The 25,148-nt window shown below is 48.2% G+C and overlaps 1 protein-coding gene across 1 annotated transcript in view; it reads right to left on the bottom strand.

The window, feature by feature from the left end:
• PAPPA (pappalysin 1) overlaps positions 1 to 25,148 on the bottom strand; it is a 238,624-nt gene that overhangs the window by 69,970 nt on the left and 143,506 nt on the right. Inside the window, exon 10 of the mRNA XM_047768261.1 lies at positions 23,458 to 23,651. Within this exon, the coding sequence (XP_047624217.1) occupies positions 23,458 to 23,651 (194 nt within the window). The remainder of the gene's footprint in view (positions 1 to 23,457; positions 23,652 to 25,148) is intronic.

Below are 25,148 nucleotides of genomic sequence, written 5' to 3'. Positions count from 1 at the left end.
CTTATTGAACACCGTGTGAGGGAAAAAGCAAGAGAGTTACATTGCACATCCCACGTGGACAAAAGCTCTCCTACCCTCGCCCCAAGTTTCTCTCCAGCCATCACCTCCCTTCCTTCAGTTTCTTCAGTGATCTCCCCAGCCTTGCTCCCTCTCCCTTCCCAACATGCACCTCTCTCAAATCCCACTCAGAGCCATTCTGACCTCCTCCACTTCTCTGCTCTCGCACACACAAATCCTTCAGGTGATGCCAAGGGCGCTATCCTGCCCCGCAGCCTCAGAGACACAGTGACCTTTTTACCCCCTCCCTCTCTATCACACTGGAACAAATGAGGTCGGATTCCTCCTATGACAGAACTCCCTGGCATGTGGCACACATCCCAGAGGCTCTAGAAACATTGGCAGCCTCTAGGCTTCAGGTTCCTCTAGAGATAAAGAGGGGGGCTCCTCAGGCTGAAGTGGATCCTTCCTCATTGCCTCCTCCCATATTTCCTGCAGCCAGGATGTGGAAACGACCTAAATGCCATCAGCTGATAAATGGGTAAACAACACGTGGGGTACACGCCCAATGGCATGTGATATGAAGCCTTAAAACAGGAAACCCTGCTGTATCTGACTACATAGAGGAACCTGGAGAACATTATGCTAAGTGCAGTAAGACAGTCACAAAAGGACAAAGTGCAGTAAGACAGTCACAAAAGGACAAATACTGCATAATTCCACTTGTATGAAGTATCTAAAATAGTCAAACCCACAGCATCAAAGAGCAGAATGGTAATTGCTGGGAGTTGCAGGAAGAGATGAATATATATATATATATATATATATATATATATATATATATATATCAACAATAAAGTTTCAGTTAAGCAAGATGATTACATTTTATAGATCTGCTATACAATATCGTACCTCCAGTCATTATGGTACTGTACTCATAAAAACTTAAGAGGGTAGATTTCTCAGTGTTCTCATCACGATAAAATGAAATAAAACAAATATTGTTTCGAATGGCTAAAATATTGGTATTCACTGAATGACTGAATACATTAATAAATAAGTGAGCTCTTGAAGGGGAGAGAAAGAGAAATTCATATAATGCTGCTAGGCAAAGAGCAGATGTGTTTGGGCTGGCAAGCACTCTCACTCAGGTCTTTTCAGGGTTGGAGGAGGAACTATCCAGCATCTTCTGGATTATTCCATGGACAGAGAACTCACCTCCAGTTATAGACAGCCCAGTTCACCTTTGGACAGACTCTTCCCAATCATCAGGGTCAGATGTCAGGCTGCATCTCTCTAATGCTTTCCTCAAAGCAGCAATGCCTATAGGCTTCCTTCTTTTAGAGTTTTAGCGTTAGAGGAACTTAAACAGGTTATATACTGAGACCATTCCTTTTTCAGTGGTTGAGGGAGGGCAGGTGTCTTGCATAACACAGCACAGCAAGTAAGCGGCAAAACTGATATGAAAGCATGTGTTCTGGCTCCCAGAACCAGTGCCCTTTCATCACCTATGTTCTGCACCCTCTCAATCCTACCTTTGTTGTGTAGGACCTTCTCCAGCAAGTTCTTTACCCCACCCCCAAGAATTTACAGCAGGAGTTCTGGTGCCACGTCACTCTCTTCTGCAGGAAGCCCAACCCCAGGTCTTTGATAGAAGCTGACCAGGTCACTGCCTTTCACCCGCGTCTTAGCGCCGCGGTAACCAAGGGGTGAGTGACCACTTTTTCCCCTTGACCCTGAACCAGAGCCTCTCATCTTTAGCATGTTCCCTTCAACTCTCTGTCATCTTCAGAAATATCTGTGCTTACTTCAAATACCACCCAAGAGAAACAGGGGACCGGATCTGGGCCAGTTCTGGGTATTACTTATCAGAAGGACATCTCCCCAACCCTGTTTCCCCATAAAGTGTAGTGGTTGCCCTGGGATCCAGACATGCACAGTAATAATATCCACCAAGGTCTCATGGTCACACTATCAGGCAATCCTCACAATTGCTCAGTGACATTGGACTTATCCCAATTTTCTGATGAGTCAATGAGGCATGGAGGCTTTCAATAACTCTTTCAAGGTCATATATCCAGTCGTGCATGACAGCTAGATGCTGGACTCTGATCCCTCTGACTCCACATTGCGAGCACCCAAGTCACAAGGCACCACAGTTGTTGATGGTCTCAGTCAAAACCTCTGCTCCCTCTGATGGAGAGGAGGGTACCCTTTACCACTCTCCCCATAATCGACTTCCCAAAGTGAAGAGTTCATCATCTCGCCCTGCTCCTCATCACCCCCTCCATGACTGCCCGTGGCCCACAGGACAGAAAACTCCCTAGATACAGCTCACCAAGGCCTCCAGGAGCTGGTGTCAGCCCCCCTCCCCCACTGCCAGCTGCTCTCCCTGCCCTCACAGCAGCAGGCACCCAGGCGGGAACACATCGGTGCTCCTTTCTCACATGCCGGGGACTCTGCTCCGTGATGCTTGTGCCTAGAGGTCCCCCCGTCCCACCCCCATTCCCTCCAACGCACAGGGCTGCCCATTTCGTGAAATACTACACACACTTCAAAGCCAGTCTCAAATATCACCCCTCCTCTGAAAGCAATTGCCCACCCCCCAGGCAGAATTAACTGCTCCCTCTTATGTGTCCATAGAGTTCTTTATATATATACCTCCATTACTGCACTTGTCAAGTCGGATTAGAGTTGTTTAGAGCCCAGTCTTATCCCTTTAAACTCTGAAGACTTCCAAGGTGAGGGCCACGCTTTATGTATCCTCCAATATGTCCTAGCAGACTGCCCAGCAGAGCCGACACGAGAGGTACCCAGTGAACCACAATAACAGCAGCCATGAACACTGAGTGCCTTTTCTATGCTGGGCACTGTTTTTAGGATGCCATGTGTACACCATGCGTTCTTCAATGACAAGTCTGTAAGACAGGTACTATTATCACACCCACTTAATAAGTGAGGATATTGAAGCCTAGGAGTTTGCCTAAGGTCACACAGCTAGTTAGTAGAACCAGAATTCAAGTCCAGGTACAAACTCAGCCCCCACTCTTAACTGTAGATATAGCTTGAAAAGGGCCTGCCCCCTATGGCTTGGGGCTGCTATGGAGGATGGACTTGAGATTTGTTCTTGTTGCTTCTCCTGAGCTCCAATGGAAGCCACTTCAGCCAACAAAAGCAGGTCCTTATAGGTCAGCCCCAGGCTGGGGCTGTGTGGTTGAAAAAGCCCAGGTTTGCCAGGCTCCAGGACCTGCCTCCTAGAACTGACTCAGTTGCTTACTTCCTCCGACACTCATTCCTCCCACTTGGGGAGAGATGAATCCTCAGAGGGCTTTTCTGTTCTGACATTCCGCCAGCTTTTGATGCCCAGCTTCTTTCAGTGTCTGCTCTTGAAGACAATATTGGCTCTGCAGTGAGGTGTGAGCCTCTTGTGGGCCTGAGCTGACTCATGGGTCCCACATCTCCAATACACTGAGGCCAAAAGCTACAGTCACCTTTTCTAAGACAACTGGAGAAGTAACATAAAAGTTGACTGCAGCCATACCAGCAATATGTTTTCTGTTTTCTTCTTCTTCTTCTTTCTGTACATGCTGCAAAAGACCTGTAAGTTCTTCTAGGGCTTTGAGGTCATTGGATGTTTGAGCTGGGAAGGTCCTCAGAGGTCTGATTCCAGCCATCACATCCAATAGACAGGCAGGGAACAGAAAGACTGGCTGGAAGGTACGCTGGGAGGTCCTCTGGGACAGCCCTCTGCTGACAGAAGCAGAGGCCTCTGTGGTGGGGACTTTCGTCCACTCCAGGCGCTGCCAGCCACTATATCCAGCGCCCCCCTCCAAACCTCCTCCCTTGCAGAAGACTGCTTTCAATTAAAGGAGTTAACGATGTCTTGCTTTCAAAGGGTTTTTTAAATCCAGTTTATCTTCCACCCACACACGATGTACACAAAGGCGGGGGAGGTAGAGAGAAGAGGGGGAGTGGGAGTTCTGGTATTTTCCCACACAGGGGAGATGCCATGAGGTTTCTATTGAATTTCACTTTTGCAGATTTACATGCCCTTTTGTCAATCACAGGAGGGAGGAAGTGCTCGTCAAACCTCTAGCCCATCCTCTCCAATTTCCTCTTTCAATCCGAAGGGATCGGGAAGGGGCCTCAAAGAAAAAAAGAGGAAAAGGACTAGGAAGGGGGGACGGTGGGGTACGCGTGAACAATAACAACACACACAAGCACATACACGTCTGTACACATACACACACACACACACACACACACACACACACGCTCCCCAGGCAGGGTTTGGGAATATTTCTTTTTAGGCCACATTTTAACCTTGGGCTTACAGATCCAATGCCAAGTTATTTCCCCAAGAATCACAAGGTTGCAGAGGTGGAGGCAGAGTTCCTTGATATGAAGACTGCCGGAGGGAGAGCCTGCTGGCGGGCATCATGTGGGGCCACAACCATGGCTAAAGGGCCTCGGGTGGCCAGGACACAGACAGGCCCAGGTGAAATGAAGCTGCCTCTATAAAGCTGGCTTGGCTGTTCCTCAGAAAACATGCTGCTCCCCCCTCAGAACTCCTATGCAGCAGGGAAAGGGCACCAGCTCTTAAAGAGGGCTTCCCAGAGCTGGCCCTGCCTCCTTTCGCCCTCATAATAACCCTGAGGAGTAACGGGGTTTTGTCCCTGTTTTAGAGATAAGGACCCTGAGGTTTGGAAGGCATTGGTCACTCCCCTGTGGCTTAAAGGTCAAAGCCAAGTGGTCTGACTCAAAGTCCAGCCCCTTCTCACCCTGCGGCAGGGCTTCCCAAGAACTCTTGGTCATAGCTTTTGTGTAACACTTGGCATTGTGGGTTCTTGTCTGTCCAGCTGTCTCCATGAGTGAGCCTTGAGGACAGTGCCTATGCCTGATTTATCTCTCCCTTTCATTGGTGTCTAGTGCAGGTCACTGGGCAGGGCTCAGTGAATGTGACCTATGTTGAACGGATGCGGCTTTTCTAAGGCTACACACACAGTTCTGGGGTGACACATTTGATTCAGAAGCCCAGTTCTCTGTGGGTCTAGACCAGTGCTCAGAGATAATAATGATTATCTGATGCCTGGAAGACACCAGGAGACCCGACATTCATTCACGGGCCTAGAAGGCGTGGCAGCCAGATGCGTCTACCACCCAGGCTCACATGGAGTTGATGTGCTGTCAATAAGCCAATGATGGAGTTCCTGTCGTGGCTCAGTGGTTAACAAATCCAACTAGGAACCATGAGGTTGTGGGTTCGATCCCTGGCCTCGATCAATGGGTTAAGGATCCGGCGTTGCCGTGAGCTGTGGCGTAGGTTGCCGACGCGGCTCGGATCCCACATTGCTGTGGCTCTGGTGTAGGCCGGCGGCTACAGCTCCAATTTGACCCCTAGCCTGGGAACTTCCATGTGCCGTGGGTGCGGCCCTAGAAAAGACAAAAAATAAAAAAACAAGCCGATGGCAATAAGAACTGGTATGTGTGGCGATTGCTCTCATCAGTATAATGCACTTCAGAGCCTGTCTGATTTCATTATTTCATTTAATCTTTAAAACCACCCTAGAGAAATTGAGGCTGAGGGCTAAAGGAGATACAACAGCCCTTGAGCCCACAGGACCAGCTGAGACAAACGTGTGCCCCCACCTCTTGCTCAGGACAGGTACCCTTAAACAGTGCAAGCTGCTCCTCTGAGTCTAAATCCATCTCAACAAAACCTTCTGCTGAGCCACTCAGGACTGGCCAGGATTGGCCCAGGGGATGAACGTATCTGTAGTCCTTGAACTTGGCTGTTAGCTTGTTAAGGGCAAGAAGGAGGTCTTACCCATTACATCTTCAATATGAAGAGCAGAGAAGGCATAGAGTAAGCACTAAGCAAATATTCAGTTGAATAAAGAATGAACTAACAAGCATCACAAGAAATGATCCTTGACTATATATATATCAGGCTTTCTAACACGCGTTCCACACGCCTTGTCTCCCTTAAGGCGACATGAACACAGACAAACCAAATGTTCCGACTCTAGGTCAGGACCTCTTTCACTGTAGCCCTCTGCCACCTGGGCTCTCTTCCCTAATCTTAGGCCCATCCTGACCTCCATCCTATGGCCCTTATTCCAAACTGACCCTCTAAACATATAAACAAAAACTTTACAGGCAACTGCATTACAGAGCGTATACACACATTTTCATTTTCAACCCCCTCTTCCAACCTCCTTTTTACACACTTAATAGTAAGTGAGAGAGAGGAGTGGGGGGAGGGGGAGGGAGAGAGGAAGAGAGAGAGAGAAAGGGAAAAAAGCCAGGCTTTCTTGACCAGACATTAGAAACAATTATCACTTTCCTTTGGCCCCCAGAGCAGTGTTCCCCTTTGATGCCTGCCTTAATAAGACAGAAAGACGGGGGGGAGGGCTGGCCTGCCTTTCTTTCACTCTCCGGGTTTATTCTTTGGCATGGACAGACAATCAAGCAAAGAAGCATTTCCTTGCACAGGGTGGGTGTGTGGAGACAGCTCCTTTCTCCCACCCAGAGTTCTGGAAATAGCAGCAGACCTCAGGCCTCCACGCAGCAGACACTTGCAGATAAGACAACTTGGCACGAGATACCCTCTCTCCGGCCTTGGGGCTCGGCTCTGGGGTGATCAGTACCCCACTGCCTCCAGGGTCTGTCCCTAGCATGTTAGGCATGTCACACTCCTTAGGGGTCTAGAATCCTCCTGGCCTGCCCCTCCCGACATGTCTGGAATCCTGTGGTTTGGGATGCAAACTCCTGGCTTGATCAAATGGTCATGGAAAAGAAGCCTGGGCTTTCAAGGGAAAAGGAGGAAAGACATCATGTAAGACATCCCTGTTCTACAGCATGCTAACATTTTTACAGGTGGGGGAATCCACATTTCTTAGGAGAGGAATGAGTCTGAGTCATAGAATTCATTCTTAGGGACTACTCATTCAATGGCTTACGGACAGAAGCGCAGGATTTCCAGGGGGCAGAAACTGGATGTCCCAACCTTCTGCTAGGCAAAAGTTCATGCAAGCAGCCTGAGAAAGCGTCATGATAGATGGAGAGACAAAATACTCTCTTAGGCCAGCAACTCTGACCAGCAACTGTGATCCAGGTATGACAGATCCTTACCTTCCTGTGTAAGGCAGGAATCCCCATCCTCACTTCCTCTACAGGCAAGGAGCCTATGGTTCAAAGGGGGTAAATGGCATCCCTGAGCCACACCTGTCAGGAACGTCACACCTGGGACTGATTCCTGCCTGTGTCACTGCAGGCCTACCTATTACACAGATGAGCAAACTGAGGCCCACCTAGTATAAATGGTGATCCTGAGAAAGAGACAAGAATGGCAATGAAGGTGAGCACCCAGCTGCTTTCACCTCCATCAACTCCATCCCCCTGTCACCTTGAAAGAGAGTGCACATCGCCCATTTTCAGATGGGAAAACCGAGGCCCAGGAAGAGGAAGGAATTGGCGATCACCGTGGCAGTGCTAGCGATAATTAAAGGACCCAGGTCACCCACTGACTTTGTACGAAATATTCGTTTTCACCACTCCAGCCGGGGGCATCAGCTCACCCCCAACCTCAGAGACAGGAGAGCCAGGCCTCAGGGCATGCCCATCCCCGGGACCCAGACACCCGTTTTGAGGAGGCACTGGGCAGGGGGCTTGGGCTCCTGCAGCCAGTAAATCCTCTAACAAGGGAGAGTGATTAGTGTCGGATGTGGCGGTCGGCTTTTGTGCTGCTGACAACTCGTCCCTTGAAAGGCCTGGCTGGGCTCATTTCACACGGGCCCTCCACAGGCCTGCTCCCTGTCTCCGTAATTACGCCATTCACCAGTCACCCAGGCCCGCCTCTGAACTCCTGACCCAGCAGTGAAAGACTCAGGATCTCATTACTAATCTCTTAAGCCACCTCGTCCTCCAAAATACATCCATTTAAGTTGGAGGCCAAGGCTTTGGGGGTGGGAGCCGGAGAAGGGAACGTCCAGCACGGGGCCTTCTCATGACAGAGCCATGTGCCGCTCAGGGGCCCGGGGCCTGAGCCACAGGGTGGCCGGCCTGCTGCCCGGCTCAGCACAGGGCAAGGCCTTGCTGAGGCTGGGGACTGGGCTGAGAGACCAGGCCTCTGGACAGGAAGGGCATCTAGGCCCACCTGTTTGTAATTTCAGGGGTGCGGGTAAGGGATGAGGCCTGTGTTTGTTTTAATTATTATTATTGTTGTTGAAAAGGGAGGGAAAAAAATGAGCAGAAACTGCTAACATCTGGAGGCTGCTGCCCAGCTTACGTAATCTCCCGTAGCAGAGGAGGAGCTCAGGATCCCAGGCCAGATGGTCTGCGGGTGACTTCACAGCACATGCGTCTCCTCCGACAGTAAGGGGCTGACAGGGTTAGGAGTGGGTTATGGGACCTTCTTAAAATTCTTTAGGGGTGAGGAACAGGGGTTTGGGGGCTCTCAGAGTTCTCAGTTAGCTTTTGGAAGATGTGCTAGATTTTTCCCGCCAAGGCTCAGATTGTTCTTCCATTTTTCTCTCAGTACCTCATTCATTCATTCAGGCACTCATTCAAAAGATACATCTACAAAGCCCTTATTATGAGTGAAGTGGTCTACATGAGAAAGATGGATTCCAGAGAGGAAAAAAACAGGCCATGAAGATAAAATCCCTGCTCCCATCATAGCTCCCAGCCCCCCTGCCCCAGGTGGATGGGGTGGCGGGTAAAGGACAGCATTAAGCAAACACTCAGACCACAACTTGGTGAGGGTCTGAGTTCAAGGTCCATGCAGGACGAGGGAAGGGCATGGAGAAGAAAGTTCCAAAATACTGCCTTTTGCAGCAACACGAATAAGAACTAGAGATTCTCATACCACGTGAAGTATGTCAGAAAGAGAAAGACAAATACCATGTGATATCACTTATATGTGGAATCTAAGACATGGCACAAATGAACTTATCTACAGAACAGAAACAAACTCACAGACATAGAGAACAGGCTTGTGGTTGCCAAGGGGGAGGGGTTGGTAGGGAGTTTGGGGTTAGTAGATGCAAGCTCTACATTCAGAATGGATGGGCAATGAGGTTCTGAGGGAGAGCAAAGGCAACCATAACCAAGCACTTGTGACAGAACATGATAGAAGACAGATGAGAAAAAGAATGTAGATATGTATAACTGGGTCACTTTGCTGTACAACAGAAATGGACAGACTATTTTAAATCAACTGTAAAAAAAAAAAAAAACCCTAAAAGTAAGAAAGAAAGAAAGTTCTTAGCCGGTCTACCGCTGAAGGCTCGGTCTGAAATGAAGAATCTTCAGGCCAAGTGGGCTCTGGAGAGCAGGGGCTGGAGAAAAGAGGCAAGAGAAGGGGAAAAACTGGGCCACAGCTGAACCATGACAAACCCGGCTTCCCAGATGATGTCAACAGCAGAGGCATGAAGGATAACGATTGGGATGCAGAATCTTCCTGCAACCACAGTTCTGAGCACATTAAAAAACAAACAAACAAACACGCATAACTAGCTTTCTGTGTTTCCAAATCTCTCTCTCTCTCTCTCTCTTTTTTTTTCCCCCCTCAACATTTGTACTGAAAACAATGAATGACCTTTCATGGATTCTAGATCAGGATAAAAAAGTCTCTTAGACTCTGGATCCCATCAAGAGGGTGTTATTAACCTCAATCAGAATATTCACTCAGGAGTTCCCATTGTGGCTCAGTGGTCATGAATCCTACTAGGATCCATGAGGATGCGGGGTCGATCCCTGGCCTCACCCAGTGGGTTAAGGATCAGGCATTGCCGTGAGCTGTGGTGTAGGTTGCAGATGTGGCTCAGATCCCCCATTGCTGTGGCCATGGCATAGGCTGGCAGCTGTAGCTCCAACTCCACCCCTAGCCTAGGCACTTCCATATGCCATGAGTGCAGCCCTGAAAAGCAAAAAATTTAAAAAATTTTAAAAAATATAATCTCTATCACTCCTTGCATAAGAGCATCTAATTATCTTTAACCTGGAGAGTAGGAGAAAAAAAAAAAAAAAAACGTTCACTCAACTCTGGATAGAAACCCAGAGATACTGCCAGCATAACAAGAAAATCCCGAGGCATCGCCAGCTTCAGATATGAATCCCAAAGCATCGAGATTCGTATTTCAGAGCCCAAGGGCCCTGCCAGTCCTAAAACAGTACCTTGAGCATGGAAACACTTCGGGTTCTAGATCAGAATACCCTAATTCTAGACCAGGACGGGGCAATCCTGTCGCTCTAAATCTCGCACTGCCTGGGTAGAAAATCAGATGCCAAAGACTGAGAGCACAGGTCCAGTTAGCGCTATTCTAAAATGCCCTCTCTGCAGCTCTGTCTAGAATGGAATTAGGAAACATGGCCAACTCCGGAGCAGAGCCCCCGAAACACCAAATCTCCAAACTCAGCTCAGAGCTACCCAGACTGAAGCACGATGTCCCAGGTCTGTGCCCTCCAGACCTCTTCTTCACCCGAGAGCCCTGAGACTTTCATGGGTTAATCAGGAAAGCGGTGACCACATCCAAGCTCAGTACCTGGTCACCAAAACCCTTGGTTAAGGATAGGTGAGTGGTGGTTAATGGCTGTCTTGACCACACTGGCCTATTCAAGAAAGGTCAAAGGAGTGATTTTTCACTTAAAAACATCTCCAGGTTAAAAGAACAAGGCTTTCTCAAGTTCATGAAACTAGGTGTTTTCAGGTTGTTCTTTTGGGGTTTTCCTCCCCTCCTCCCGTTTCTCCTCTTCTCCTGCTTTCCCAATAAAGATTTGTGCATGCCAAATCATGACCAAGATGAATCAGGCATCACATCACCTGCAGGGAACCTCACATGATGCCAAGGTAATCCCGCAGAGCGCTGGGTCCCTGGGTCCTGCCCTTCACCGCAGACCTCAGGGATTTCAGATCCCCTCATAACCCTGCTGAGGAAGGGCAGGGCTGGAAACCACTGAGGGACTGCCTCCCCTCTTTGTTCTGACCAGGGCCGCCTCCAGCATGACTTCTCCTAGGAGGAGGCTCCAAAGGACGCAATGCACTGAGGGACAGGAGGACAGGGGTTGCTTAGGCTTTTACTGATGTCCTGCTTGTTCCTGAAGCTCAAATAAGGACTCTCGTCCTGAGCGATGAGGGTGGCATTTCTCTCTGGTCTTTCTTTACAGACTTCAGAGGCAGGGACAGTGATCGTGATATGCAAATTGGGGCCGTGGCCCATCAAATGTCCAATGGGCACTGCTGACTTCCGTGTCCACCGCCCCCCACAGCAGATTTCTCTGAGGAACAGAGGCCATCTGCAGTGAGGGTTTCCCCCAGAGACGCCCTTGGCCAAGGCAGCACACATCTGCAAAAAAGCAGCCCGTCTAAGACACAGTCCATGGGAACCATCCTAGCAAGATCTGGGATCCACAAGAGGATCTCCACAACCTGGCACCTGCCGCTTTCCTGAACTTTGCACCAGCAGAGCAAGTCACGTGCATTTTACCATCAGAGGGAGGTGAGCTGGCATTTCTGCTTCAGCCACTTCTGGACATTATGACTTTGCATGCTTCAAGAAGCCTCAATTCCTCCACTGCAAAATGAGATGGTGGTACTGACTGTTTGGGGTCGTTTTGAGGATTCAAAGGGCTCCTGCCCACGTGAGTGTTTACACACAGCCCTGGCACACAGCATGCCAGAAACACACATTTCCTTCCTCCATCCTCTCCTACTTGTTTCCTCTTGGCTCTAGAGGAAGATAGTCCTGGGTTCAAATTCTAGATTTCCTTGCAGCTGTAGAAACTTGGGTAAGTTACTTAACCTTTGTGAGTCTCAATTTATTCCTCTATAAACTGATGAAAATCAGTCACTCCCTCCTAGAGGGGTTGCCGGTATCAACATGCTAAAACCGTGCGATACTACGGATAGAGGTCCTGACGTGGAATAACTACCCTGAGAGCTAGGCCATCCCCTCCACTCCTGCCATTGTCACCAACTACCGTTATTACTATTATGTCATTGAATTACTGTCACTTGTTACTGTTCATCTATTCCTTTTCTGCTCCCACTTAGTTTTGGATTCCTCTTCCCTTCTCCCTCTCCTTCCTCCCTTCTTTCTCTCTCTTGCTCTTTCCCACCTCCTTGGCTGGGCATCTCACTGGGAGACCTCTCCGAAGGCAAACCACACATTTTCAAGCCAGAAAAAGAGAGCCCTTTATGCTTCCATCCATCTCTGTAGAAATCTAGGCACAGGAACATCCCCGAGACTTTAATCTTTCCTAGAATAATAAGAGGCAAAAGGGTAGAGCCCTTTTCTGGGGTCCTGGCCTCCAGAAGCTGTTTCCGACTTTCTGTGCGAAGCTGTTAACAAAGTGCAGTCCGCTGTAAATATTTATTGCACGCCCAGTGTGTGCCAGACCCTCATCTTGATCTTGGAACACACACCAGCGACCACACAAAAGCAACACTGAACCCCTGGCCTTGTGAGGCTAAGATTCCAGAGGAGTGCGGGGATCACGGAGGCACAGAGCAAAGGAAGAATTCGAGGCTGGGGCTCAGGATGGGCTTCCCCTGTTCACGCGATGGCAGCACTCACCTTATCTGTAATGTAGCAGGCAAACCAGGGGACCTAAGGAGGCCCTGCTCGCCCTGGTCACCTATCATGTTAACAGGGGAATGGAATCTGGCCGCATAAGGCGACCACGTATCGACACTGATCTGTATATGTACACCAATTGTAAAGGTGACATCACTCAGCAACATCCTTCAGTGAACCCAGAAACAGTCCCTGAGTATTCTCCAGGTAGCAAACCCTGTGCCAGGCACTGGGAATTCCTAAAGGGATGGAATCAAACCCTTAGTGGTACATGGGCCATTTGGTATGAAAGGCCATGGACACAGACAAATGCAAACGAAAAGGCAGCTTCTGCTAAGCCACTGGATGATTCCAGCAGCGCTGTGCGATATCAAGGAATGAGGGCTATACCTGGGCTAGGATGCTCAGAGGAGGGCCCATGAAAGAGGGGCCATTTGAAGTAGACTTTGAAGGATAGTTATGCTTTAAAGAGGTGGATGAATGAAGGATGGTGTTTCCAGAGAGAAGACCTGGAAACTCCAGGCTTGTCTTGGGGTTGCAGGTGGGTCTCTTCTGTGTGGAAAGCACTTGTTAGGCAAAGGGTTGTGAAGAAAAGCTGGTCCAGATGGTAGAAGACCTTTCCTGCTAAAGTTTTTGGATTTTATAGGCCATGGGGAATGATATAGAAACCTTCACAGGTAAGCGATCACGGAGACCAGTATTTATTGGGAATTATGGAAAATGCATTCCAAAAGGAAAAATCTTCCCATAAGGATATATACAGATTTGAAAGATTTAAGATGATGTATCACAGAAACATTAGTATGTTATACGGTACTCGGAGAACAAGAGAAATCTTATTTAAAAAAAAAAAATTCTTGGGAGTAGTGGCAGATATACTAAAAAGTCCACGGACTCTGGAGCCTGAATGGGCTTTCTTCCTTTTTCCAGCACTTGGAGGAGGGGAGCCCCCACCCCCGTGGGCCTTCACTTCCCTGTTTATGAAATGGGAAGACACTTCTTACTACCCAGACTAGTTATAAGGGCTTAACACAATAACTGAATTATTGTAGACAGCCGTTACTCCATGCCAAGCAATGTTCCAAGTGCTTCATGGCTGCTGTTTTCTGAAATATTCACAATTGCCACTTGATCGTTCCTATTTTACAGATGAAGAGACTGAGGCCCAGAGAGGCTGTAACTTGCCCTAGATCTCACTAGAGGTGGCGGGGATGTGATAGAGTCTAGACCTGCTCCGATAGGGTATCTCATTATCTCCCTATGGCTAGTTAATTTTAACTGAATTAAAACTAGAAGTTCAGTTCCTCAGCTTCCTGAGCCACACTGCAAAGGCTTGATACAGTAGGTGATTAGAGGCTATGGTGCTAGTAAAAAGGCTTCCATCAGCACTGAAGGTCCTATTGGACCTGGAGCCCAGGCTCCCGACATTGACAGTTCTGCCCTCCCTGGAACATGAACTCCTGGCCATAGTTCTCTGATGTATGTCTGTTTTTCTCCTTCCTTGCACTGTTATGCACTTCTTTGCTCTTCTCAGACCCCTTGCCCCAGGCAGCTGCATGGCAAACCTGAGTATCACCCCGGCAGCACCTACCTGCCTAAAAGCCGTACCCTGCCAGCAGACCAGATTCGTCCCAAACTCATGCCTCTTTCCCAGGACGGAGAGAAACATGGAAATCAGTTAAGCATCCCCTCCCACCAGCTGCCTATATGGATCCAGTTTGGGAAGGGGTCCCAGGGTGGCAGGAGCCCCAGCGAAGTCCTTGTCGGACCACCGTGGCACAGAAACATGCCTCTCAGCATGGGTGCCTTTCACATGTCTGAGTCCATCTCTTTCTGAAAAATGAACATGCACAAATATATCCAGAAGCTCTCAGCATTGGATCTGGCTGAAGAATTAAGTGAGTTTTAAGACCCTTTTTGGTCTGGTCCTATAGATAGCACATCCAGGTTAACTTAAAACAGTAAGGATGTTGGGATGGAGAGTGGAGGTAGGAGGCTTGAAAAACAAATGCAAACAAATGAACACACACACACACACACACACACTACCAAAATCCTATGCACAACCAACATCCAACTCCCCTCGGAACCCCATCCTTTTGGCCTGGCTTGCGAAAGTTTACTTCCAGACTTAGAGAAATGAGCATGTGGTTTGGGGGACCACATCCAATGCCATCAAAGCAGCCAGAGGGCTCAGCACCCGACCGGCTGCTGCTTCCTAAGCGCATTACCGTCTCGGAGAGCGAACACTGTTTACATACTTTACATGTTTCTTGGGTACAGGACATGAAACTAAATTACACAGCAAAGGCCATGCTGGCTCAACACCGCTGCCCCCACTTAGAACAACAATAATTAAAAAGAGAAGAAAATGATAGACAAGAATGGAGAAGGGTCTTGAGGGAGCCTGAGGGCATGACAGAGATGGAAGGAAAGAGTGGGTCTTGAATGGATGAGGAGTGAGAGAAGACATGGAAAATAAAGGTGGTGAGATGGGAGTGGGTTGGGCTTGGAGAAGCAGGGATGATAAAGGCCTGGGATCTTCCTAGAGGGTCTACAGAGGGCTGGGCCGGGCTGTCTGCTTTCTGTGGAGAGCCAGTGGAAGCAGCCCTAAACCACAAAGACTTGCTTGTTCCTGGGCTGCAAGACAGGAGTCAACTGGCAAGTGAGAGCCTTCCTTGCTCCATGTGGCACCTTCCCCGGTAACCCATGCACGTCTGCTGCAAATGCCAGGATCATGCTCACCCACCCCCTCAGTGTCCCTCTAAGGTAACTCCGTGTGTCCACGTGTCACGGCAGTTTGCCCATATTTTTCTTTTCTTTTTTAGGAGTACCTGCTTCAGTGTTCCCTTTCCTCCATGGACATCACAGACTGCTTGAGGGCAGTGGCTGAATTCTTCATCTCAACCTCGCCCAGGGCTGCAAAGGATGCTTTGGGCATAGTAGATTCACAACAAAATTTATAGTGGGTTTTGAATCCAAATATCAGAATCACTTCCTAACAGCTAGGGGACTGAGGGGTTTAGGGGAGTTATTTAATCAAAGACAAATCTTAATTAAGTAAGACCAAGAGACCTTCAAAGTCTCTCTGCCTAGATTTCTGTGCCTCAAAGAATGTTCCCTTTAAAACAACAATACAAAACCCAACAGTCCCTAATTGGATCCCTCAGTTGCTACAAACTCCACAGGAAGAAAAAAGCATTTCTTTAAAAAGGTTTCCATTGCTGGAAAACCACATTTCGGGATCGACTGTCTCATCTTTGAAAAGCACCTGCCATATGCATGCTATTACTCCTGTTTTATAGATAAGAGACTGGGGTTAGGGCAGAAAGAACCAGCCTGCCCAAAGTGACAGAGCTGATAAGTGGTGACCCTGGAAGCCAGGTGGAGCCCAACTTAAATCTCGTTTTTTTTTCCCTATAAAACTCTTGTCACTCAATGTTGGGGGGGCAATCATAGGATCTAGCATTTTATGAGCTTGAATAAAAATGGAAAGAGTGGAGGAGGGAGGGAAGAAGAGGGGGTGGAAAAGAGTCTGGTAGGTTTCTTTGCTAGGGTGCAAAAAAACTTGGTAGATTAAAGTCCCTCCCAGCCCATGTTTCCACAACAAGCTCAGGGCATTAGAGCCACTGGCGCAGAGGGCTCCCTTCTGCTGCAGGAGCTGGCTTTTACTGTCCTGGAGGGATTTTCGGGTGCCCCACACCAATGGGACAGACTGTAACAGAACATGGGACTTTATGTTCTGTCTCCTTAGATGACTCACACATGTGCTCTTGAAAAATTATTCAGAAACCACCAGGAGAAAGCAGATCCCTTGGGTATTTGGGAAAACTGCTTGGAATCTTCTGACATTTCTGCATGTCCCCCTTGGCCTCCCTCCTTCCCCCACCACCGGCAGATGCCGTCCAGTTTCACCAGAGAGAAGACTTGCACGCTCCGCTGAAGGAATGTGCGTGCAAGGGACAAGTCTCAGCAGTGACCTCAGCCCTGGGTGTTGAGACCACACTTGCCCTCTGCTCTTGGCCAATATAACCATCTTCAGGGCATCAGAGCATTGCTTGTTCATGCAAAGTTTCTGAGGGAGGCTGTGTCAATGTAAAACCAGCAGTGGATGCAAGAAAAGAAAGAGTGGCACAGGCAAGACGGGCCACCACCAGTCCTGAAGGCTGCTTTTCGTTTTGAGAGACAAGAAGTAAACGTCAGTTTCACAATGTGCTGCAGATCCCACTGATAGAGTCTGACATGCAGGAGGTGTTCGATGGCACTCTGCTTCCTCAAATGAACATCTGCTCCTGTTAGCCCTCTGCTCAGCCCCTCTGAGAAGCTCCCCTATGCACTCAGGATAAGGTCTAAATCACTCAGGGTAAAGCCTAAATTTCAAGCATCTGCAGGATGTCCGTGCATCATTTTACAGAACCCATCCCTCTTGACTTCCCCAGATTTCTTTATTGGCCTTTTGTTGGATGTCTGTCTGTCTGCTTGTCTGTTTCCCTCTCTTTACCTCTCCCTCCGTCTGTCTCTCTCTCTGAAGATGCTCTCTCATCCATACAACCCCCCCCCCATCACCTGGCTTCTCCTTCTAGCTCAGCAATCACTCCCACGGGAAATATCTCCCCACCCTCTCCCCAGGTTCCCCTATCCCGGCACTTCCTACGCTGCTTTGTGGCACTTGTGGAAAGACCTCTTACCCTTATGTCCAGAAACCCAGTGGATTTCTATTCCCCTCCTCTGGACCAAGGTTGAAGAAGACACAGATAGACAGTTCCTGCTCTCTCGGGGCTCAGACTCGGCAGCCATCAAGGAACGCGCATGTCTGGCAAATCCCTTACTAACATCCAAAGTTTCTGGTGTTACGGCACATGGTTTGTGATAAACCTGTACACGGAGAAAAGTTTCCTCTTCGGTCTACAATTGTCCTGTTTGTGCTCTCCATTTTCTCTCCCACGATGCAAAAACAATTAAGCACGGATCCAAAATCTAGGAATTTTTTTTTTTTTTTAACATGCTAGTTTGGCAACTTAAACCGTTTCCTATGCCTCTCTTGTATTTCCATGTACACATTTTAAAAGACTTTCGGGAGAGGGCAAGAGGGAACCCCGAAAAAGACTGTCCATAGTTAGATGCAGGCAGCATGGCAGAAACAGGGGGATAGTATTTGGGAACTGGGAGAGGGAGTCCTGCTTCCTCAGTGCTCCCTGAGCACATACTTCAGAAGAAAAGACATAAAAGACACCAGCTCTGCTCGCTTCTCTCCCTGTGTCAGGCACAGAAGCAGGTGTGAGCTGCCTTCCTTGTCTTGCACCTGGGCTCCCAGAACGAACCCAGTGGCCTAAATCCTGCTTCTGCCTCTGCCTCTTAGAAGGGTGAGTCCCCAAACCAGTGAGTCACGGAGCACTCCGAGCCTGACCATCCTCATCCGTAAAGGATTACATGGGATTCAAGGAATGAAAGGCAGAGGCTGGATGCACTTGGTACAGGTTCTTTTTATCATTTGTCCAGGACCTTCTGAAAGCCAGCAGTGGACTTTTCCATCCCCACAGGCTGGCTTTCATCCCTGCTGGCAGAGTAAGTTGATAGTAGTGCGGTTTGTTCCTCAGGGAAACTCCCTCTGAATCTCAGACTCTTGGGTCTTGGCTGCTATTTCTAGCTGGACACACCCCTCCAGGGAAAGAGCGAGCACTCTGAAGGCTACAGAAGAACCAGCACAAAACGCCTGGTATGGCACATGGGAAATGCTTAACACAGCCGTGCTTATTCCCTCCGCCAAACGTTGCCTGAGCTTCTGTGCCTGTGCCATGTTGGGTCGCTGTGGCCAGCTCTGAGGTGAGGTTGCGGGGTGGGGTGGGCGGGGCTAACATGAGCAGAAGAGGGTATAAACATCGGCACCCCGATAAAGGGAAGACAGACAAAACCACAAGGACCACAAACAGTGCTTCGTGTTTTTTCTGCAGGTACCCCCTTAGTCTCCTCAGAGTAGATACTATCATTCCCTCTTTCTAGAGAAGGAAACTCAGGTTCCCGGAGGCATGATTTGCTCATGGTTCTTAAAAGAACAGCCATGAGGGCAGTGCCCATGTTCTCCACCTGCTCACACTCTTCGGGGTAGGTTTCATTTATAATTCTGTTTGATCGAATGAATAGATGAGTGAGTCCTTAAGGACCAATTATGATTTGTATTTTAAGAGAGGCACAGAGTCTTCTGGACATGCCAAAGAACAGGTGATAGGAAGGCAAAGGGAGGCAGCAGAGGACTGGTATGCCTCATCGTGGAAAGCGAAACCAGAGAGTCGATCACAAAGGAAGGAGAGATGTGGAGGCTGCATCCCCCTTCTGCTGCTGGGATCTCCTGGGCTGTCACCAGCGCAGCCTGGTGCCTCGTGATGGGGAGCTGGCTGCATGGCAAGGCGCTCCATCTCACTGTGGATAGTTCTTGTTCTTAGAAAGGTTTTCTTTACTTTGGCCCTGAAACTACAGCCCTGGAAATGCTTAGTCTAAATCTTACACTCAAAGGATTAACCAAATAAATTGGTTGGTTGACTGAAGGTCTGTAATCCCTGGGAGAGCTCTGCACATTCTGAGATAGTCACTGTGTTTCCATTTCCTCCTTAGACCTTTGAAGAAGGAGGGAGGGGCCTGTTTGGACAGGAGGAATGGTGCTTGGGTAGAAGTGATGGGGGTGGGGACAGCAGGAAGGAAGAGCTGCATCTTATTTTGGCAGCCCATGGTGTAAAGCACTGGAGAAATGCAAATGTGGAGACCAAAGGAGAACAAGACCAGACCTTTGCAAACACTTAAGCTAAACCTTGCTGAGGTTCCCAAAAGAGAGAAAACTCAATACGTTCAGTTTGTTGCCATTTTTATTCTGTCTCAGGGACATTTTGAATTCCAGCTGCTCCAAGAAGGTGCCTGGCCAAAATATCCCAGGAATGTCCCTTATTATAGGATGTTCCATTCAATTTGCACAGCTAGAAAGTTTTGATACCTCTGATAACATTTGGATGTAAGACTCAATGTTGGGGGTGCAGTAGTTTATCTCTTAACTGAGACAGGGCAGGACCTGGGACCCTCTGTTGCAGTGGCTGCGATGCTGGCACCTATACAAACATCTCCTCCAGCAACAAAATACAAAGAAACTACAAAGGACTAAAAATCGTGAGCAAGAAGATAAAAAAAAATTCTAAAAATCCAACAGCCACTTCTGAAGAGACAAGACCAAAAGCAGGGTACCTTGCACAGCCCCAGTACACAAGACCACCAAAGGGGTGGGCAGACCACCCAAGCCACCCTTCTGGCCTGACCCCTGGATCTGCCCCTACCCTCAGTCTCCACATATAAGGAGCTAGCTCAGCCACCCTCAGGATCAAACAAGCAAGGGAACCTGTTTGTTATCACTTCCCTGCACTGCAGCAGGGGCCCCAATAAAGCCTTGCCTGAATTTTCCTTTCTGGCCTCTTGTCAATTTTTATTGATGAAGGAAGGCCAAGAACCTAGATTGGGTAACATAACCATATTTGGGAATCGTGTTTGAGCGCAATGGACAAGAGAGACAGGAAACGGTTAGAAGAGGAGGGCTCATACGAAAACTAGAATGACAGTTGTAATCACTGTCTAGACTCATCTAGCACAAAGAGCACTGTGTCTTTTCAGCGACCACACTGAGAAACTATCGTCTTATTCTGACAGGGCTACACCTCTTGATCACAGTCTCACACTTAAGTCTTGTACACTAACGAGGTCAGGAGCTGGGTCTTTCACTTCTTCGGTTTCTTTCACGGGACCCAGGCACATCACTGCAAAAATACCTGGATTTATCATTTTTATAGCATCAGGGAAAGACAGACAATCAGACAAAACTGGTTTGTAAAGAGGAAGTGGACACAACTGTGGTCACTGCATCACTCCCCAAGTTGATGGAGTGTCCTGGTAAATACCAGGGCACGAGGAACAGGACCCCTGGAAAGAGAGTGGGCGCCATCTGAACTCAACGTGTAGATGGTGCCCATCCGTCTGCGGAAGGAGGATTCAAGCACTTCATGGACTGGGCACCGTGCCACCCACACCAAGATCTGTCCAGCCATGATTCCTTCTGCTTATTTCACAGTGATGTCTTGCAGGAATCCAGTTCCTTCCCACACTTGGGTAGGACCTCATATTCCCAAGCTCCCATTGCCATCTTCCATGAGACCCTTTTAGTCCTGGATTTTCCACTAGGGGCTAAGTGACGAGTAGAAACACCACCCCACCTCTTGGCTTCTCCAAAGTAGGTAATAACTCTTTCCTTGAAGGTTGGCAAGGAGGTTGGCTATGAAGTCTGCATGAGGGTCCAGGATGGGGGCTGGTGGACTTGACACTCTCCTCTTTGTGCTTTGGTACTCAGTCTCTGGATCTGTGCTCTGACACAGCCTGTTCCTGTAGGGTGCTCGTGTCTGTATGTGTGTAAGAGACAGAGAGACAGAGAGAGAGAGGGAGGGAGAAAGAGGAGGAGGAGGAATAAGAGTGTCTAATTGCACTGAGGGAAGGCAAGGGGAACATGGTGCATCTCCAAGGTCTCAACTCCCTCTCTCAAGCCATCACCCTCTTCACTGGAGGCCCTGACAGGGTGAAAATTAACTCCCAGCCTCCTCTAATCATTGCACAAGGTATTGAAGGCCAGGGTGGTTAGCTTCCTCCTCTCCTCTCTTGTCAGAAGGGAGCTATGTTTACACTCCAGGAGGAGCCTTTACTCAGAGTGATGCAGGGTGTGGGTGTGTGTCTGTGTGTGTGCACGCACATGTTCGCCAGTGCATGACGAGTATAGTGTGTGAATGACTTCTAGGCATTTGCTTTCAGACAGGGAACCAGGGAGGGGGGACTTTTGTTCTGCCGGCCCCCAGACCGCCCTGCCTGGCCCTGCACCCAGACTGCATGCACGTCCCCTCCCCTGACCCTGTATTCTCCAGTGAGCTGATCTCATTATGGCAAATTTAGTTACAGCTGAAGTCTCCTTGTAACAAAGATTATGTCCAAGCCCAGAGTAATGGAACCTAGTCGATTTCATTAAAATAAAATTGGTTACAATGAATAATTCAATAGGATGATTTTGTTTCCTCATCTCCTCTTTGTAGATCGAAGAGCTAGTATTTATAATGATTTTTTTTTAATTGGATTTTTGTTTAGGAAGAGATAATTACCCATGATTCCTGACAGCCCCCACCTTAGGAGATTGGAATAATTGCCCAGCGAAGTCTCTTTTCAAAGGCTAAGGCTGGAAAATTCTTTCTCTCCTTTTCTCACGTTAGTAGCAATAACCTTTAGGTGATTTTTAAGTGCAGCTGCTACCTCAACTCTTGCTCAAGTGAGAGTCTGGATGCGTTAATAATACCCTTATTTGAATGAGGCGTTTTAAACATTTCTAGGAACTGGATGCTGGTGTTGGATTTGGAATTCCTGGCTCTATTGCTGGCCAGCCCTGCTATTCCTGAAGGAGGACACTCTGTGTGAAAGGTAGCGATGTGAGTGCGTGTTTATCTACAGTCAATTACAACACATCTCCTGAACACCTAGTCCTATCCAGACCTGTCCTTGAAGATAGAGGAACAAAGATGAAAAAAACCTCAGAACTGTTTTCAAAGAGTCTAGCAATCCAATGGGGGAGCCAGACACAGAAACAGATGATGACAGTTCAGAGCACAGGTGTAGCCAAAGATGAATTCAGCAAGTACAGAGGTGGTCCAGGGGAGGACAAGCCCTAGACAAGCACTCATCCTTCCTTCCTTCCTCCCTTCATTCTTGCACCAAGGGGGCACCACACATGAGAAGCAACCGGGAATACCAGGTTTCCATTTCTTTCTATCCTCGAGGCAGTGAGCAACAGACACAAGTGGACAAAGAAGCGAAGGCATGCCAACATAATCAGACCAATGAAAAAATGATCAAATAAACACAATAACTTATAAATGAGGCTGGACTCCTTTGATATCTCTTCCAGTGATGTTCACTGGGCCCCGGGAAAAGGCCATGGTTCCCTCTCATGTAGAAACTAGGGCTCCCCCACATCCCTGACACTGAGTCAGGGATGCAATATTAGAGGGGAATGGCTTGGAATAATGGTTCATCTGCAAGGCCAGGAGGCAGGCCAGCCTCAGAAATGGCTCCTGGGCCAGGCGGTAGGAGGCACCGAGTCGTGTCTCTGGGAAATGGAGTCTCGGAAGAAGGCAGGTGCTTGCTCAGCAGGATAATTGGAAAGGGGGCTCTGGGGACAGGATGGCCATCCCTCGAATCACATAAGCTCTGGTGGCCCCAACACTCTTGCTCCCTCAACTAAGCCGACGGTCCCGTAGGGGAGAACCCTGGAACATAAATAGTGCATTAGGGGAGTGAGGAATGAGTCACAGCTTCTCAGAGTTGGAAAGGTCCTTGGAGATCATCCAGCTCAACGACTCTCTAATCTAAGGATGGGGAAAATGGGGCCCAGAGAAGGGGGAAGACTCATCCACCGCCACACAGCAAATTTGTGGTCAAGTTACTGTTCAATCACGGGAGAGTGCTCTCGGAGCGCACAACCTGACACCCTCTTCCTCAAAAAGTGAGATTCTCGCCAAAGAGCTTGTTCTTACCCCACTGACTTTCAGTGGTATATCCAAAATGGAATGTTGTCCCCAAATATGAATTATGATAGGTAAAGGAGGACAGCCATCACCCCTACTATGCTGATGTTTCTTGCTCTGAATCATTCCACGTCCGATTTCTGGCAAGTTCTCATGAGACCTTCGAATTACCTTTGGCTAGAGATATGGTCAGGCAGCCATGTGCAGTGACACTGCCTTTGTGATGGGCAACCTTGATGGGCAGAGTAGAGATCCAGCACATCTGCAGGAAATGGCACATGTGGCTCAGAGCTTACCTGGGATGCTGCTGGCTGGCCAATGATGACCCAGCCTGGGCACTGTTGGTCTTGATGGGAGACTGAAGCATTAGATGCCCACTGATCCAGGAACCCTTGAGGCGTGTAGACCCCACAGTCCTTGATGCTAGTTTTTTGTTCAAACTCCTCACATACCCCATCACCATCATGGAAATAGCACCGGCTGGGTTCATCTGTTGGAGATAGACATAGACCAGAGAGGACAGATCAGTATTTCATTCTTTGGCCTCATCTATCACCAGCAGCTACAGAATCAGATCAGTGGAATCATAGCATGGTCAAGGCCATCATGGATAGTCACAGTGGAATATTATTCAGTCTTTAAAGGAAGGAAATCTGGCCATAGGCGACAACATTGATGAACCTGGAAGACATTGCATGAAATTAAATAAGCCAGTCACAAAAGGACAAATACTGTGTGATTCCCATTTGCATGATATGTATAAACAAACTCATAGAAAGAGAGAAGAGAAGGGTGACTGCCAGGGGCTGGATGATGGCAGGCATGGTTGAGATAGGAGAATTGCTGTTCAACAGGTATGATGTTTCAGTTTTGCAAGATGAATAAGTTCTAGAGATCTGCTGTACAGTCTTGTGCTTATAGGTTAACAAACGTGTAGTGCATTTAAAGATTTGTTAAGAGGGTAGATCTTGTGTTGTGTGATTTTTACTATACACACACCGTAAAGTTAACAAACGCTTCCACATCCATTACCCCAAGTGGGCCCCAGAGCAACCTTGTGAGAATGATGTTATTATTTAAATTATTATTTGAGTCTTCCAGATTAGGAACCTGAGCTCCCGTGTGTCTTTAACAACTTGCCCAAGGTCATGCTGTATGTTCATGCAGGATTCTTGTTTCAAACTCAGGCTTTCACTGTCCAAGTTCTGGGTCCATTATCTGACACCACAGAACTCCGCAGTTGCAAACAGAAGTTTATTTAACTCTAAAGAGGATTAAAGTTTGGCATAAAGAGGACTCTCTGGCATCAATCATCCTTGAAGAGGGTCAGACGACTGAGACTCCAGGAACCCTTCCTATCTACTGATCTAGGCTTCTAAGGGCTTGCTGGATATCTCAGGCAGTTCAGTTAAAGGCCAAGTGAGTCCTCAAGCTCTATGTAACTTAAATCACAGGAAGGAGTCCTGCCTGGGACATTTTAAAGCTTCAAGGATTCTCACTTATCTGCAAGAACCAAGATCACAGAAGCACAGAGCTCACTGGATGCCTTCTAAGTAGGCAGGACCTATCCAGGACATGCTTCTTGGTATTTTCACAGAGAACCATATAAGGAGAAATCTGGATACAGCCATCCAAAAGAGATCACCCTGGCCATCTTCCACTAACTGGAATGTCAGGTATCCTGTACTACTTACCAAACTCTTCTACGAAAAGCTAAGCATCCCCCTCCTGTGTGGGCTTGCAAAGATCCCCATCTCATTAACACTTATCACACTGTGCTGCCATCATGTTTACACACAGTAACTCTTTCAGAAGACTGAGAGTTCCGTGCAATCTAATCCTGATCCAGTGTTTTGGACTGACCTTACAATTTATCAGCCAAAGAGTATATTAAGAGTGAGAGAAATGCTAGTTAAAACTCTGTCCAGATAACAGGCACACATCCTGAGAAAATCTAAATATTGCAGAACAAAATAAATAAATAAAA

The sequence above is a fragment of the Phacochoerus africanus genome, chromosome 2 (assembly GCF_016906955.1).
Source record: "Phacochoerus africanus isolate WHEZ1 chromosome 2, ROS_Pafr_v1, whole genome shotgun sequence".
Lineage (NCBI taxonomy): Eukaryota > Metazoa > Chordata > Mammalia > Artiodactyla > Suidae > Phacochoerus > Phacochoerus africanus.
This window is presented reverse-complemented; position numbering and strand designations above follow the sequence as displayed.